Source organism: Vombatus ursinus, unplaced genomic scaffold (genome assembly GCF_900497805.2).
Source record: "Vombatus ursinus unplaced genomic scaffold, bare-nosed wombat genome assembly UNPS02005459.1, whole genome shotgun sequence".
NCBI lineage: Eukaryota > Metazoa > Chordata > Mammalia > Diprotodontia > Vombatidae > Vombatus > Vombatus ursinus.
The window spans coordinates 5,932,782-5,947,945 of NW_020945237.1; the positions used below are offsets into that span (position 1 = coordinate 5,932,782).

General features: G+C 39.0%; 1 protein-coding gene across 7 annotated transcripts in view; it reads right to left on the reverse strand.

The window, feature by feature from the left end:
- ADAM22 (ADAM metallopeptidase domain 22) overlaps positions 1-15,164 on the reverse strand; it is a 259,774-nt gene that overhangs the window by 203,171 nt on the left and 41,439 nt on the right. For all 7 annotated transcript variants that reach the window (XM_027847939.1, XM_027847941.1, XM_027847938.1 and 4 more), the window contains exon 3: positions 4,743-4,819. In XM_027847939.1, the coding sequence (XP_027703740.1) occupies positions 4,743-4,819 (77 nt within the window). The remainder of the gene's footprint in view (positions 1-4,742; positions 4,820-15,164) is intronic.

Consider the following 15,164-nt stretch of genomic DNA (forward strand, 5'->3'; position numbering starts at 1 on the left):
TACCTCTAACTGAAATTTGCCATTTCCTTTGATTTTAAAAACATTATCCTAAGGAATCCATAGGCTTCAACAGACTGACAAGGAGATCCATGACATAAAATGGTCAAGGGGCAGCTAGGTTCCACAGTGGATAGAGCACCGGCCCTGGAGTCAGAATGACCTGAGTTCAAATCCAGTCTCAGACATATAACACTTACTAGATGTGTGAGCCTGGGCAAGTCACTTAACTCCCAGTGCCTCACAGCCCCCCTCCCCAGAAAAAAAACATAAAAAGATCAAGAACCCCTCATCAAGAGGAGCCTAGGTGGATCAATGGATAGACTGTTAGACTGGGAATTAGGAAGCCCTCAGTTCAAATCCTACTTTGGACTCTTAGCTAAGGGATCTTGGGCAAGTCACTTAACCTCTATCAAGCCTCAGTTTCTCAGTGGTAAAATAAGGATAATAGCAGCATCTACCTCACAGAGTTGTTGTGAAGATTAAATGAGATAAGATGCATAAAATGCTTTACACACCTTTAAGTTTCACATAAATGCTAGCGAAAATGGGCATTTTTAATGAATAAATACATTTCCACCACAATTATTTCGATACAGGCACACAATTACAAACAACCTTTCTTGGCTTCTGCTTCTCCATCTATTTAGTGAGGGAGTTATACCATATGCTCTCTAAAGTTTCTTTGGGACCTGAAAAAAATGGCGATTCTACTTACTATCTATGACAAGAGATCTGTTGTGGCTTATTGTCCCATCAATACCATCATTAAATTATTGTAATCATTGGGGTGATGATTACTTGGTTTTTTTTTTATTATCATCAGAATCATCACCTTGGGCCAATTACATAGAGCCTTCACGGCCACCTTGGGACTCTTCTACAGGCCAAGCATAGCCAGTGAATTCAGGACCCTTTCCCCAGACTTCTCCTTGTTTTGCTCCAGGAACCATAACGGCTTGGCAAAAAAACAATGATTTTGCATAAAAGAAGGAAAATAAGATTGGAGTTGCCCATTTGCAAACAGTGGGGTTTACTCTCCAGTGCTTTGTCTGACTGCTCTCTCCTACCTAACCTTGGTGTCACTTCTCCCTTCCTCCTCCCTCCTCCCTCCTTCTTTCTTCCACCTCCCTCCCACCATAGAACTTTACTCATCTAGCACCTGACAACACCACCTGCTGATTCCTACCATGTTTGAGTTCTACTCTGAGCTCCCACTCTGGAAAGTACTGAGAAAAATGAAGACGTTAAGAGAAGAATGTCAAAGGAGGAGTCAGAGAGTGAAAGAAAGACTATTTTTTGTTGTTACTGGCATAACTGGCTATTTGCTTTGCTTTTCTTTGGACCAGACTTGTGATTTCATCAGTCAAGGGAACTTCCACAGATAAAATAAAAATAGGTACCCACTCTGCAAACTTAAGAGGATCCTGGGTCATCGAGAGGTTAAATGTCCTACCCAGAGGGACACAACCAATATGTATCAGAGGTGGGATGTCAACTCAGTTCTGGCTGATTCCAAGGTTGGCGCTCTATCCACTAGGCAGAGTGCACACTGCCTCCCTCACGGGCCAAGAGATGAAATATTCATGATCTAGGGATCAGACAACAATTCTCCTATTTTTAAGTACATTGTGAGAGAGACTGCATGACATAGTGTCTAAAGCTGACCACAGAACCCAGGAGAGGTGGAGTCAAGTCCCATCTCTAACATACTGACATTTATGACCCTGGGCAATGGAGTCACTGAATTTCTGAGAGCTCTAGGCAGCTCTCAAAGGCTATAAGTCGCAGAGAAAGTACTGACTTACATCAGGAGATGCAGTTCCCCAGGCCAGTGAAATCACTTGTTAGGTCCTTGTCCTGAATATCAGAATGTACTCTTTACCACCGAGTGGCAAATTCCAGGAGCCATAATGGGCCTGGTGGAGAAACGATGATTTTGCACCAAAGAGGGAAAGCAGGATTGGAACTGACCATCTGCAAACAGTTTGACCTACTTTCCAGTGCATTTCACCACCTCTGATTTCTAGAACAGCCAGCCACTGGATATACAATACGTCTGTACAATTATGAAAGGAGCAAATCAAGGACAATTCTTGAATGCTTTAAGTACCTCTGATTTTATCAGGGAGGGTACTCTTTCTCTATGTGAAAATTACAATCCTTCTCCCATGCCTTAGGATCCAAATTAGTGAGCTGGTCTGGTTAAAAATAATCTGTCATTTGGCCACCAACCTTCTGGTTGTTGCCTGGGCTGATCCTAAAAGTGATAAATAGCCCAATGACGGTCTCAACCTCGTGCTCCAATGGAGGGCTTTTATTCCAGTGGTGCAGACCTGAAGACCCTCCACTTCACCTCCAAGTCATGATGAGACACTGGAGGTTGATATAAGTGGAAGTTTTCAAGTCTAGGTATATATCTATTCTTTGGCATTTTGTGAAAGTATCAGGAAATCTTAAAGGAGGCACTTTCACTTTATATTTCTAAGTGTTTAGGAAAATCATTTAGGGGGAAAATGAAGGCAGCTTGAATATCTCAGTCGAGACAGGTTAAAGCAAGAAAATACCTAAGATCCTATGTTTATAACTGGAAAGGACCTCAGAGATCATCTATTCCCACACCTCATTTCTACAGATGAAGAAACTGAGGCCTGGGGAGGTTATGACTTGGGTCACACAAGTAGCAAACCTCAGAGTCAGGATGTGAACCTAGAGTCAACCTTTGCCTCCCAAGTCAAAGCTCTTTCCACAGCGCCACACTGTCTCCGTGTATATTGCCCTTTGGCTAATTTCTATTTCATGTTAACTAGTACCATTTACTCGCCCATAGGAGTGTACAATTTATACTGCACTGCTGTGAAAAATCAAATGAGATAATATAGTCTAAGCCTTAAAGTATTATATAAAGATAATCAATTATTATCATTATTATTACTATTGCTATTTTTAGGTTATCATATGCTTTTTAATTTTTCTGCCTTTGACAATGCATAACTATAGGTGTGACCCTATTGAGTGCTAGACATTGTTCCCTATCACTTTCCTCATCACGTTAGCAGGAGCTGCACCAATCATGTTTTCCTTCTCTAACTTTCTCTACTCTTCATCTGACACCTATGGACATTTAAGTTGGAACTCTTATTGTTACAACTCTGAATAGAATCACCATTTTTTCAGATCCCAAACAAACATTCTTTCAACATCGAGAATGAAAGTTGATTCAAAACTTTATAACTTATAAAGTTATAAACCAACTTTATTTATTAAATATACTTTTTTTTGGTTAGGCAATGGGGTTAAGTGACTTGCCCAGGGTCACACAGCTAGTAAGTGTTATATGTCTGAGGCCGGATTTGAACTCAGGTCCTCCTGAATCCAGGGCCGGTGCTCTATCCACCACACCATCTAGCTGCCCCATTGAATATACTTTTAATGAAAATGTCACTTGATGGTTCCTTTCGACTCCAATATGAAAGTGTTTTGTTGGGTCCGTTTGTAAGTGGCGTCCAGTTACAAATACAAACTTCAGTCTAATTTGCCTCAGTTTAACAAGTTATGACCACAAGCAGCACGTCATTGGAAGCCCTTACTAAGAAACATGTTAGACATCTCACGTTTTTGGTTTTTAACCAACATAAAACCAAAAGTACAAAATGTTCTAAGTGAAGAAAAATCTATTTATTGAATCACAATTGCTATTACAATCTAAGTAAGGAAATATTGTCCATAGAGGATAAACATATATCTAGCATAGTTCCATCCTCAAAAAATAATACCTTTCATCTTTCTCAATCTTGTCAACCTCAATTTATTCTATAATTTTTCTTCCATATTTGTTATAATGTCAATAGTTCCATAGTAATGACTATCTCATCAAAAGGCTTCCCATCATCCTGCCAATTAGAACTTTGGTTTGTTCTTCTATTTCCACCTAATGCCTGTGATTACCTTTGTTTTCCTGCAACAGCCCTTCACACGTTTCTCTGAAGAGCATGGAATCTATCAGAGCTCAACACAGAATCCAACAGGGTTGGTTGGATTGGCCTGGATACAAATAACATCAAACATTTACAAAATGCTCTGCTTGGTGCAGAGCCCTATTCTAGGCACTGAGGGAGATACGAGGTCAAGATAGGACTTTTTCATCTACATATAAAGATCATAGACATATATATCACCTAGATCCCCTTAGGACTTGAGACAACAACCTCAAGGAGTGAAATGACTCTTGTCTTATAATTTTATAATGCTAAATTACATTGTAATCTCAATTATATTGACCTAGCCCCAGAACCAGAAGACCCAGGTTCAAGTCTCACTTCTTTCTAACACATACTGGCTGTGTGACCCTGGCAAATTATTTAACCTTTTACTACCAAGACCATGCAGAGAAGAAGAATGAAATCACAAGCACAGTCCCAATCCCTCAATTACATTATAGCTATCCAGCATCCAGCTTTCATTTCCTCATATTAACCTTCCAACTCAAGTTTATTCAATAGTTATTCATTCACCTACAAAGCCATCATCAATGACAAAAACAAATAAAATGCTGTCGTTGACTTCATGGAGCTGATGTAAAACTGCCGCATTATCTCTATAGCAGATAGTGGGAATTTGAGGCGTTAACAACGAAGAAAACTTAAGAGGGATATTTCTAGAGCATGCAATTTAACAAAAAAAAAAATCAGAAAGTAAAGTTAGTGTAACCCTGAAAAACCATTCCCGGATGGCAAAATACTTACTGGTTGAGGACAACATCAAGAATGAAAGTTGATCCAAAAGCATCAACTCGGAAGCTTGCCTGGTCAACGTGAGTAGACTGCAATATTAAAAAGACAAGAGTTATTTGTTAGGTAACCATAGTAGAAAAACATTTAATCAACTAAGAAGTATTCACATGATCATTGGTCCTTTAAAAGTATTCTGTTACGTAGAACAATTTAATGTGGGCCTTTAACAACACAGAGGATTAAGACAAGTTGGCTTCTTCCTAGTGGCAAAATTTTTCCCTAAGTAGGTGGTACAGTGGATAGAGCACTGGACTGGGAATCAGAAAGACTCATCTTCATGTGTTCAAATCAGTCTCAGACACTTACTAGCTGTGTAATCCTGGGTAAGTCACTTAATCCTGTTTGCCTCAGTTTCCTCAACTATAAAATGAACCGGAGAGGGAAATGGCAAACCACTCCAGTATCTGTGCCAAGAAAATGCCAAATGGGGTTGTGAAGAGTCAGACACGACTGAAAAACTGAATAACAACAAAGAAAGATAAAGTAATGCTTTCAAAAATTCAGCCAATTAGCTTTATTAAGCACCTACTTTACGCCAGGCACTATGTTAAGTGTTGGGGATACAAAGAAGGAAGGAAAAAAGTCCCTTCTCTCAAGGTGCTCACAAGTGTAATGGGAGGGACAAAATGCAAATTACGTACAAACAAGATTTTTGCTCATTCCTTTCAGTCATGTCCATTTCTTCGTGACTTCACTTGAGGTTTTCTTGGCAAACATACTGGAGTGGTTTGCCATTTCCTTTTCCAGCTAATTTTTATAGATGAGGAAACTGAGGCAAACAGGGTTAAGTGACTTGCCCAAGGCCACACAGGAAGTGTCTGAGATCGGATTTGAACTCAGGAGTCTTCTTGACTCCAGCCCAGTACTCTATCCACTGTGCCACCTAGCTGCCACCTCAAACAAGATACATACAGGATAAATTGAAGGTGGTGGAGTGGGGAGTGGGGGGAGAGAAAGTACTAAGATTAAGGAGGATTGGGAAAAGCCTCTATGAAAGTTGGGACTTTAGCTGAGACAAAAGAAACCAGGGAAGCCAGAAGGCAGAGATGAGGGACAGCATTCCAAGAATGGGGGCAGCCATGAAAACACTCGAATTGGAATGCAGAGTATTATATGTGAGAAACAGGAAGGAAGTCATTATCATTGGATAACAGAGTACATGGAGGAGAGTAAAGAAGTAATAAGCCTAGAAAAGATAGGAAGGGCTTTGAATGCCCAACAGATTTTCCAATGTTTCTCAAGAAATTAGACTCTTTTGATGAATATTTCCCTTGATCTTACCTTATTCTACTAGAAGATTTTCCCCATTAAAGTTAAGCTAGGGGTTAATTTAAAAAAAAAAAACTGTGTTATAGATAAGTGTAAAATGAGAGGAAACATTAACCCATACTCAAGTGGATACGTGACCTCTTGGGTATGGATACTCCCTCCACTGATCTAGATCATAATCCATCCATGTCTGTCCAACTCGGGATCTAAATCATGAAAATTACCATTTCCTCCAGGAAACTGTGCCTCTCAACTCAGTTATATTATTTTTCAATCATTCGTCTGCCTTTGCCCTTAAACTTCTCATCTCTGGGCTAAGCACCCCTTCCCCCCAGGCCTAGTTCCTTTATCCAATAAACACATGACATAGATTAGGATCCATATAAATGGAGGAGGGGACCCATACCAAAGAGATCATAATTCCATGGAAGTATACAAGTATGTTTCTCTCTTATGTTGTATTTTTATGTGATTCTTATTAGATTATACTTAGAGACTGTATTATATAAGCAGCTAGGTGATGTAGGGAGCGGATAGAGCACTGAACCTAGATTCAGAAAGACCCGAGTACAAATTTGGCCTTGGACACTTAATAGCTGTGTGACCTTAGGCAAGTCATTTAACCTCTGTCTGCCTCAGTTTCTTCATCTGTAAAATGGGGGCAGTAATAGCACCTACCTCCCATGAATGTTTTGAGTGTCAAATGAGATAATTTATGTAAAGCAAACTATGAAACCTAAATAAATGCTAGTTATTGTGGTTGTTGTTGTAGCTGTTATTTTTATCCTCTTGGGCCACTCCTTCCCACATGAGCAAAAGCTAAAAGATCTTGAAAATTACTGCTGGAACATCTGGAATCCTTAGCTGAAATTCCAGGAAACTTCTTAGAAGCATATATGACTAGAAGGAAAAATATAATAATCTATCTCCTAGGAAAAGCCCTGATGCCTCAGAGCTGAATCCTGATAGGCAGGAGAAGGGCTCCTCCCTTCCCTTTGGAGTTTTAAAAAATTTATAGAACTTCTATTGTGTTGCAGGTTATTGCTGTTGCTTTTTTAATTTGGTATTTTTGCTTCATGGCATTTATATTAATGGAGGCAGGATAAAGTCCTGTGGGCAACATCTTCTTTCACTGAATTTTTTTTCTAGAAAAGTATCCTAGGTGGCACAGTGGATAGAGCACCAGCCCTAGAATCAGGGGGACCTGAGTTCAAACATGGCCTTAGACACTTATTAGCTGTGTGACCCTGGGCAAGTTACTTAATCCCAATTGCCTCTCCCTCCCCCCCCAAAAAATAAAAGGAAAGTATCCTAGAAATCTAACTTCAACATTTATACATTACAACACAACATTTATCAAGAACCTACAAAGCATTTCAGTGGGTGCTGGGGTCTCCAAGGTGAAAACCAACACTCTGCCCTCAAGGAGTTCACAATCTGGGAGGAAAGCTAAAACAAATTATTATAATACACGTTTTAATATGGTAAGTGCATAGATGAGGTCTAATCAGAACAGCATCAGAGAGCTTAGGAGTAAGGAACTGCTTCTTCCTCATGGGGGAGGTACTTTCCCCTCAATAGATGGAACTTTGAGGAGAATCCATGAATGGAATAGAAGATGTTGTGTAGCAATGCACAGAGCACAGGATGCATAGGCATCAGGCAAGAGAAGGTCAGCAAGTAGTCTGGTGGGACAGTACATAAAGAGCAGTGTTATGAGATGAGGTTGTATGGGGACCAGTTTTATTAGCCTTTAAATAACAGAATAATGAGTTTGTATTTTATACTCAGAGCACTACAGCAGGAAGGAGGGAAGAAGTATCTACAGTGAGATATTTTTTAAAACTACTTTTTAATACTAATGTACTAATACTAAGTTTTACTAATTTTGCTGCTATGATTATTTTTAATGCTAAATTACTAATAATAGTAATAATAACTGATGTTTTTATCAGGATTTCAAAGCACTTTAAATACATATCTCATTTGAGTCTCCCAATATAACCTTGTTAGGTGCTATTATTATTCCTATTTTACAGATGAGGAAAATGAAGCTCAGAGTGGTTTGGTGACTTGACCAAGGTTGCAGAACTAGTAAGTGGCTGAGGAGGGACATATCTTTAATGTCAGAAAACATTGTTCTCCATTGCACATATGTATTTATTTTGTGATAAGTCATCTTATATGGGTGACAGTGAAGGCTCCAAGCTAGTATGGTGGATTGGTGGCTACCTTCACCAACACACAAGAAAGATGGAAAATGGGCTTCATTAATAATTCTCTTTATCTATCTAATGCTTAATAACGCAAATGACTTGCCACCAATGAGACTGAACATTTTGCTTAGTTGCAATATGTTTCCACCCTGGAAAAATAAAAAAAAAAAAACTGCACAGTTCAGCAAAGTCTACATGCCACAAATCTAATGGTGAATTCAGTGCATTTCCTTCATTAGAAAAGCTGATTTATAATTTTCAGCTATATTAATGTAAATCTGCATTTTTTTCTCATTTCTTTAAAGCAACAACCATTGATGGATGCCTAATAAGCATGACGGTGTCACACTATCCACCTCCCCCATTCTTGTCACGAAAAAGAGGGTGATGATAAGTCAAAAGACATAATAAATAACAATAAAATATGACAATAAAAACAACAATAAAATAGAACAAAAATGACAAGAGAAGACATTCTAGTTGTCTAATCACAATGAACACAATGCAACTAAGTTGGAATGGGCTATATTCACAAAATCTTAATTATTCACAAAATCAAACAACATTCACCCGTTTCCCCTTTTACATAACTAGATCTTTGTGCTGTGCTGACAGGGACATCAGAATGTTTATTCGGTGCCAAATGCAGAGTACAGAAGTGGCATCCAGATTCTGCAACAACAGAAATACACCACTACAGATACAAAAACTGTCCAAGAAAAAAATTAAATCCAGTTGCAGTTCATAGGTTTAAATAACTAGTTAATACTATGAAAGTACTACCTGTCATACATACATGACTCTTAATTTAAAATTTTTTTTCTCTAAAGGCCCAATAATAAAGAATAATGAATAAGCCAGTAGCCAGGGGACTGACTTCAGGAAGCTCAGTAAGTGATGAAAATCCTTCCAGTTGAGTAAACATGAATGATACTCCATCATGGACAAATCTTAATGGCTAAAGTAGGCACTACCTACGACTTGGGCAAAGACACCAATTCAAAAGCCATCCACAACGAGGCTTACTAGTTTATTCGGTAATTGCATGACATGTGAGTGTTCAGGTCCCACCAACTGCACAGGTGCAGAGAATTCATAATCAGTCCTGGTGGGCAGAAGCAATTCCTGAGTACAAGAACAGCTCACAGGCTGCAGAATCTAGAAATCTCCATACGCATGTTCCATCAGAACCTCAAATTCAGCATATCCAAAATGGAACACATTATCTTCCTCCTTAAGCCTGCTTCTCATCCAAACCTGTCTATTTCTTTTGAGGATATCACCTCCCAGTCTCTCCTGTTCCCAACTTTGAAGAAATTCTTCTTCACTCTTCCAAGAGCCTTGGGAATAACAATGCTTCCAGATCAATGCCCTCGGGCATCATCCTGAGAAGCAGCCCCCGTAGAGATTTAGCATGGGAAAAAAGTGTCTAAGCACAGTAAGCACTTCACAAATACTCACTGTCTTGATTGCGTTCACTTCTGCAGGTGCTCCAGCCACAGTTACTGAAGACCCAGAAAAGAAAGTTCTTGCTGCCCAAATCCTTGACTCCATCAAATGATTTCACATCAAAAACGGATAGAATTTTATCAATGAAAATGACATTAAGGAAGCACTACCATCTGCTCTGCTGCTGCACCCTAAGGACCATGGGATCTTTTCATCTGACTTGCAGCTGAAACCTTCCATACCAGCTGTCTCCCCCCTCCCCATTAGAAGGTGAGCTCCTCGACATAAGAGACTATCTTACTTTTCCACTTGTATCTTCAGTGCATAGCACAATGCTTTGCACATAGTAAGCACTTGATAAATCCTCCATTATTTCATTCTCCTTTCTCCCTTATCCTGCCATAGCCAATCATTTGCCAATTCTTGTCAATCCCATATCCACAACATTACTTGCATCTGTCCTCCTCTGTCCACTCACAGAGTCCTCACGCTGTTTCTGTCCCTTCTCATCTCTTTTAAGACTGTTGTAAGAAAATGACTAAAATGGAAATGTTTCACATGATTGAACATATATAATCTATATCAGATTTCTTACCATCTCAGGGAGGTGGGAGGGGAGGGAGTGAGAGACAGAATTTGGAACTAAAAAAACAAAACAAAACCCCAAAACCAAATGTTAAAAAAAGACTATTGTAAGAGCTTCCTAATTGATTTATCAAATAATTGAGTACATCACTAAAATCAGTAGAAGGTTTTCTATAAAAGAGGGTCTTGTCATTTTCATTCACGCACTTTAAAAATTTGGTAGTAGGTTGGTATCACACATTTTTCACAAATTACTCCTGGATAGCATTGATTTAAAAATGTTAACATGGCAAGACTAGGCTGTGCAAACTCAGCAAACCTGGCAGGTAAATATCATGGAGCGTAAGTGAGCATTCTACAGGAAAAGGAATTTTCCAGGCTTGTGCCCCATGCAAAACAGAGTCTCAAACTAGTTGCTATAAATGAAACTTCTTAGAATAATGTGGGTTCATGAATTTTTCAGAATAATACAAAAATGTGTCACATTTTTTCCCCAAATTCCACCAGCCACTGGGAAAAATGTTAATGAAAACATTCCAAATTTCTCTTAAAGGTCACTTTGAAACATGCTGGTCTTCAAAACCAAGTGCAAGGAATACCTTGGATTTACATCAGTGTTTAAGGTTTTGAGTGATACTTAGATATTGTCACAAACATGTTAGCAAATCCAGAAATGATCAATGGCCCCAAATCTCCATCATACAGCTTTTTCATTTTTTTTTGCACATTTAAAACCTAAAATCAGACTGAACTATGTAAATAAATTAACTGAGACCTACAATTTAAAAAGAAACCTGAGATTTGAAAGTTTCAAAAATATCCTTTGATTTTAAGTATACATTGACGATATTACGTGAAGGAACAGCTAAAGAGGCTCTCACTTAACCCTCATCAACTCGCAGCACCTAAGCTAAGCCTTCTGGGTGAGCTACCTGCTTTAAATGTCACTCAGCTGTCAAACTGATCTTCATAAAGCTCAGGTCTGATCATGTCACCCCATTCTTCCATAAATTCCAGTTGCTGCCTATTACTTCAGCATCAAATATAAAATCCTCTGTTTGGCTTCGAAAGCCTTCATAACCCAACCCCTCCCTAACTACTCAGTTTTCTAACACTTCATTCCCCTTCATGTGCCCACATCAAAGAAGGCACTGTGCTCTACGAGCAAAGCAGAATTGCAGTAGCTCAAAAGAACTGCGAGATGTCCAAATTTACATCCATCTCTCCTCCAAATGTTCATACGGACTATTTGTGCCTGACCTGTGGCAGTGCATTCTGGGCCCGTGTTGGTCTGATCGGCCAGTCAGACACACTGTACCTTGATTTCAACGTAGTGATGTAATTTTGGTCCTCTTCAAGAACAAAGGATAACAACCTACCAAATCCGCAATCCAGTGACATTGCCCTCCTTGCTATTATCACAGCACAAGATACACTATCTAGTGGACTGCAGAGATTTTCACTGGCCATTCCCCATAACTGGAATTCTCTTCTTCCTCATCTCTGCCTTCTGTCTTCCTGTCCTCATTCAACTCTCAACCAGATGGTACAATAGATAGAGCACTGGGCTTGAAACCAGGAAGACTTGAGTTTAACTACGACCTCAGACACATACTCGCTGTGTAACCCTGGACAAATCACTTAACTTCTGCTTGCTTTAATTTCCTCATCTGTAAAATGGGGATGATAATAGCACCTACCTTCCAGAGTTGTTGTGCAAATCATAGATAATATAGCACAGTGCCTAGAACATAGACACTAGCTAATATTAGTTAAAATCCCGTTTTCTGCAAAAGAGCCTTTCTTAGTCCCCCTCAATGCCAGAGCCTTCTCTCTGAAATTATTCCCTATTTACACTGTATATATTTTATGTGTTTATGATTGTTTGCATGTGGTCACTCCCGTTAGAATGTGAGCTCCTGGAGGGCAGGGACTGGTTTTTTTTGTTGTTTTTTGTTTGTTTATTTGTTTTTTACCTTTCTTTGTATCCAATACATAGCACAATGCCTGGTAGATAGTAAGCTCTTAATCAATACTTATTGCCTTGACCTGACTTGAAAAGAAATTTGCAGGAGAATTGGAAAGTCCTGTAGGTGGCCACCATCCCTTCAGATGGCAGAGTGAATAGAAGGCAGTGGCCACTGTGGGATGGTTTAAGAGGTCAAAGTTGGCCAGGATGGGCTCAGAGTACAGAAACAAAACAACTTAAACTTCTGGGAAAACTCCTAAGAGACAGTATGGCTTAGTGGAAAGAGCACAGGACTTGAAGGCAAGAAGACCTGATATTTGAAGCATTCTGCTTCTAACGAGATTCTGTCTCAACTATCAAGATCCTTGCTATATTTCACAGCTAAACTGTTTGCAACTTTTAAAATTCATCCCTTCCCATATGTGAGTGTCAAAGCAGAAAGGGTTTCAAATTCCACTGAGGTTTCTCATAAAATTTCACTCCAGCTTATGTTAGAGTTGAGGAAGTGTCTTTTAATTCTAAATGAAAATACTTGTTAATAGGCAAAACCAATTTGTCATTGCTTGGTTGCTTTGTTTGCTTGTTTTTTCCATTTCTTCTTTTTCTTCAAAAAATTTTAGGAAACATGGCACCTACAGGAGACCCAACCAGTGTTGATAATTTGAGACATTGCAGGTAAGTACAAGGGTGATTCTGCTCTCACACTCACAAATATGGAATTGGATGAATTAAACAAAGAGCTACACACAGGTTAGTTGTGAAAAAGAACAAAGATCTTAGTACATGAGAATCTTTTTAGAGGTAGAGACTTTAAACCTCATACACAACCTGTTAGAACAGAATCTGAGCTAATGTTTGATTCAAGAGGGCCACCTGGCAGAGGGCTATATACTTGTGGACTTTGCCAACTGTTGGGAAGCCCCCTCTCCCAAATTGCCTGCTGTTTATTTTTTATAGACATATTTGTACATGGCATCTCCCCTGATATAACCTAAGTTCCTTGAGATCTAGACTTTCAATTTTGTCTCTGTATTCCAGGTGCCCAACACAGTGCCTGGCACAGAGGAGAACCAGTCTTACTCTATTCTACCTACACTATGGTCTAGTAGCCACTGGCTTCCTTGATGTTCTGCACACACACCACCATATTTCTGGACTATCTATTTGCACTAGCCATCCACAAAGTCTAGAATGCTCTCTCTCCTTTTCTTCACCTCCTGGCTCTCTTCAAGACTCAGCTAAAATACTATTTTCTGCTGGAGATCTTTCTCCTCAATTCCCTACATTCCCGAACCCCTTCTTCCTCCCTCTGAAATTACTTCCAATTTTCCCTCTGTATAACTTGTGTGTGCATAATTGCTCTTCTATTAGAAAGTAGGCTCCTTGGAGGCAGGGATTATTAATGCCTTTTTTTTTTTTTGTAACACTGGTATTTAGCACAGTGCCTGGCACATAGTAAGTACTTACTAATAAATTCTTGCTGACTTGACTTAACAAATATTTGAGTTGGGACTGCTATTCAAATTTGGAAACCAGTAAACACTTAAAAAAATTTCCTAATTACTGTTGTATCCTGTGAAAGGAGATAACTGAAAATAATATTAAATTATTTAAGATTATCTATGGCACAAGGCTATGAACTTCTTTGGTTTTGATGATGTAATCAATAACTTTGAAACCATTAAAACAAAAGTTGCATTGCAATCGTTATTAAATCTGCAACTGTACATAAGTAACCTATTTTATTGAGATACTATTACTGCACTCTACCTCTAAATTGAAAAAAAAAACCCTACTAAATTTTTAAGCTGTAAGACTGTGTTCACACTTTAATGGTGGGAGGAAGGAGAGAGAATAACTTTCAAACCTTGCCTGGGGCCCACAAATGCTTTGCTCTGACTCTAGCCAAAAAGCCTGTTTGTTTTATTGATTTGGATTGGATTTTAGATGCATTAGTGTTCTTAATTATTAAAGAAGGATTAATTTGATTATACCAAGATCAATGTCATTTGGTTTTCCCAAATTTATCGCCCTTCTCAACTCCATCCAGATACCTGAAGCCCAAACAGCTTTTATTGTAGTTAGTTACTTAGTTCCACCAATTTTACTTTAGATATGTTATAGGAAGTGGGGTCAAACAATTTTAGTTCAGCCTCAAGCCGCATATAAAATTTTGAATGCCTCTCATGTTAAAATTTTCTGAAGGCCAGGGGTCACGATTTTATTATTTTTCATTCTTATGCCGACAGTTCCCAAAATGGTGCTCCAAACACGAGAAGTGCTGGGGTTTGTGAACTTTTTTTTTTAAAAAAAAATCTATTTTGATAAATGTATTTTTACATAATTTGATTTTTTATTTTTGATTTTCCTCATAATTCTATGTGTTTTATTTTATGCATTTAAAAACATGCCAAGAGATTAGAGGTTTCACCATAGGGGTCCAGGACACAAAAAAGGTTGAGAACCTCTGTCCTAATACAGCAAGGTTGAACCAGAGGGAATGGATGAGGGAGGGCAGCAAAAGCCAAGTCCAGTGGGATGGCAGCTTTTGGGTACCAAATGTAGGCTGTTAGGGGGAAAATCTTACTGTCTTTATAGATGCGTGATGAAACAGCTTTTCCTGTTTCCCTCTCCTGGTGGAGAGTGCTACGCTTCCAAGTAGCCACAGCAATTATGCCCAACATTAAGGTCTTTTTTTGCAGAGTGGCTAGCCTATGAAACCCTCTTGGAAACCCTCTTCCTGCTATCCATCACTCTCAACTGACTCTTGCTTTCTCAAGCCATCTTTTCATGACCTCGTAGTAGAGGAGATCAGGGAAACCCCTGATTTTCTGGACTTGGATGCCTTGCATGGAGCTGGACATAAACTATGGCAACTTGGTAGGA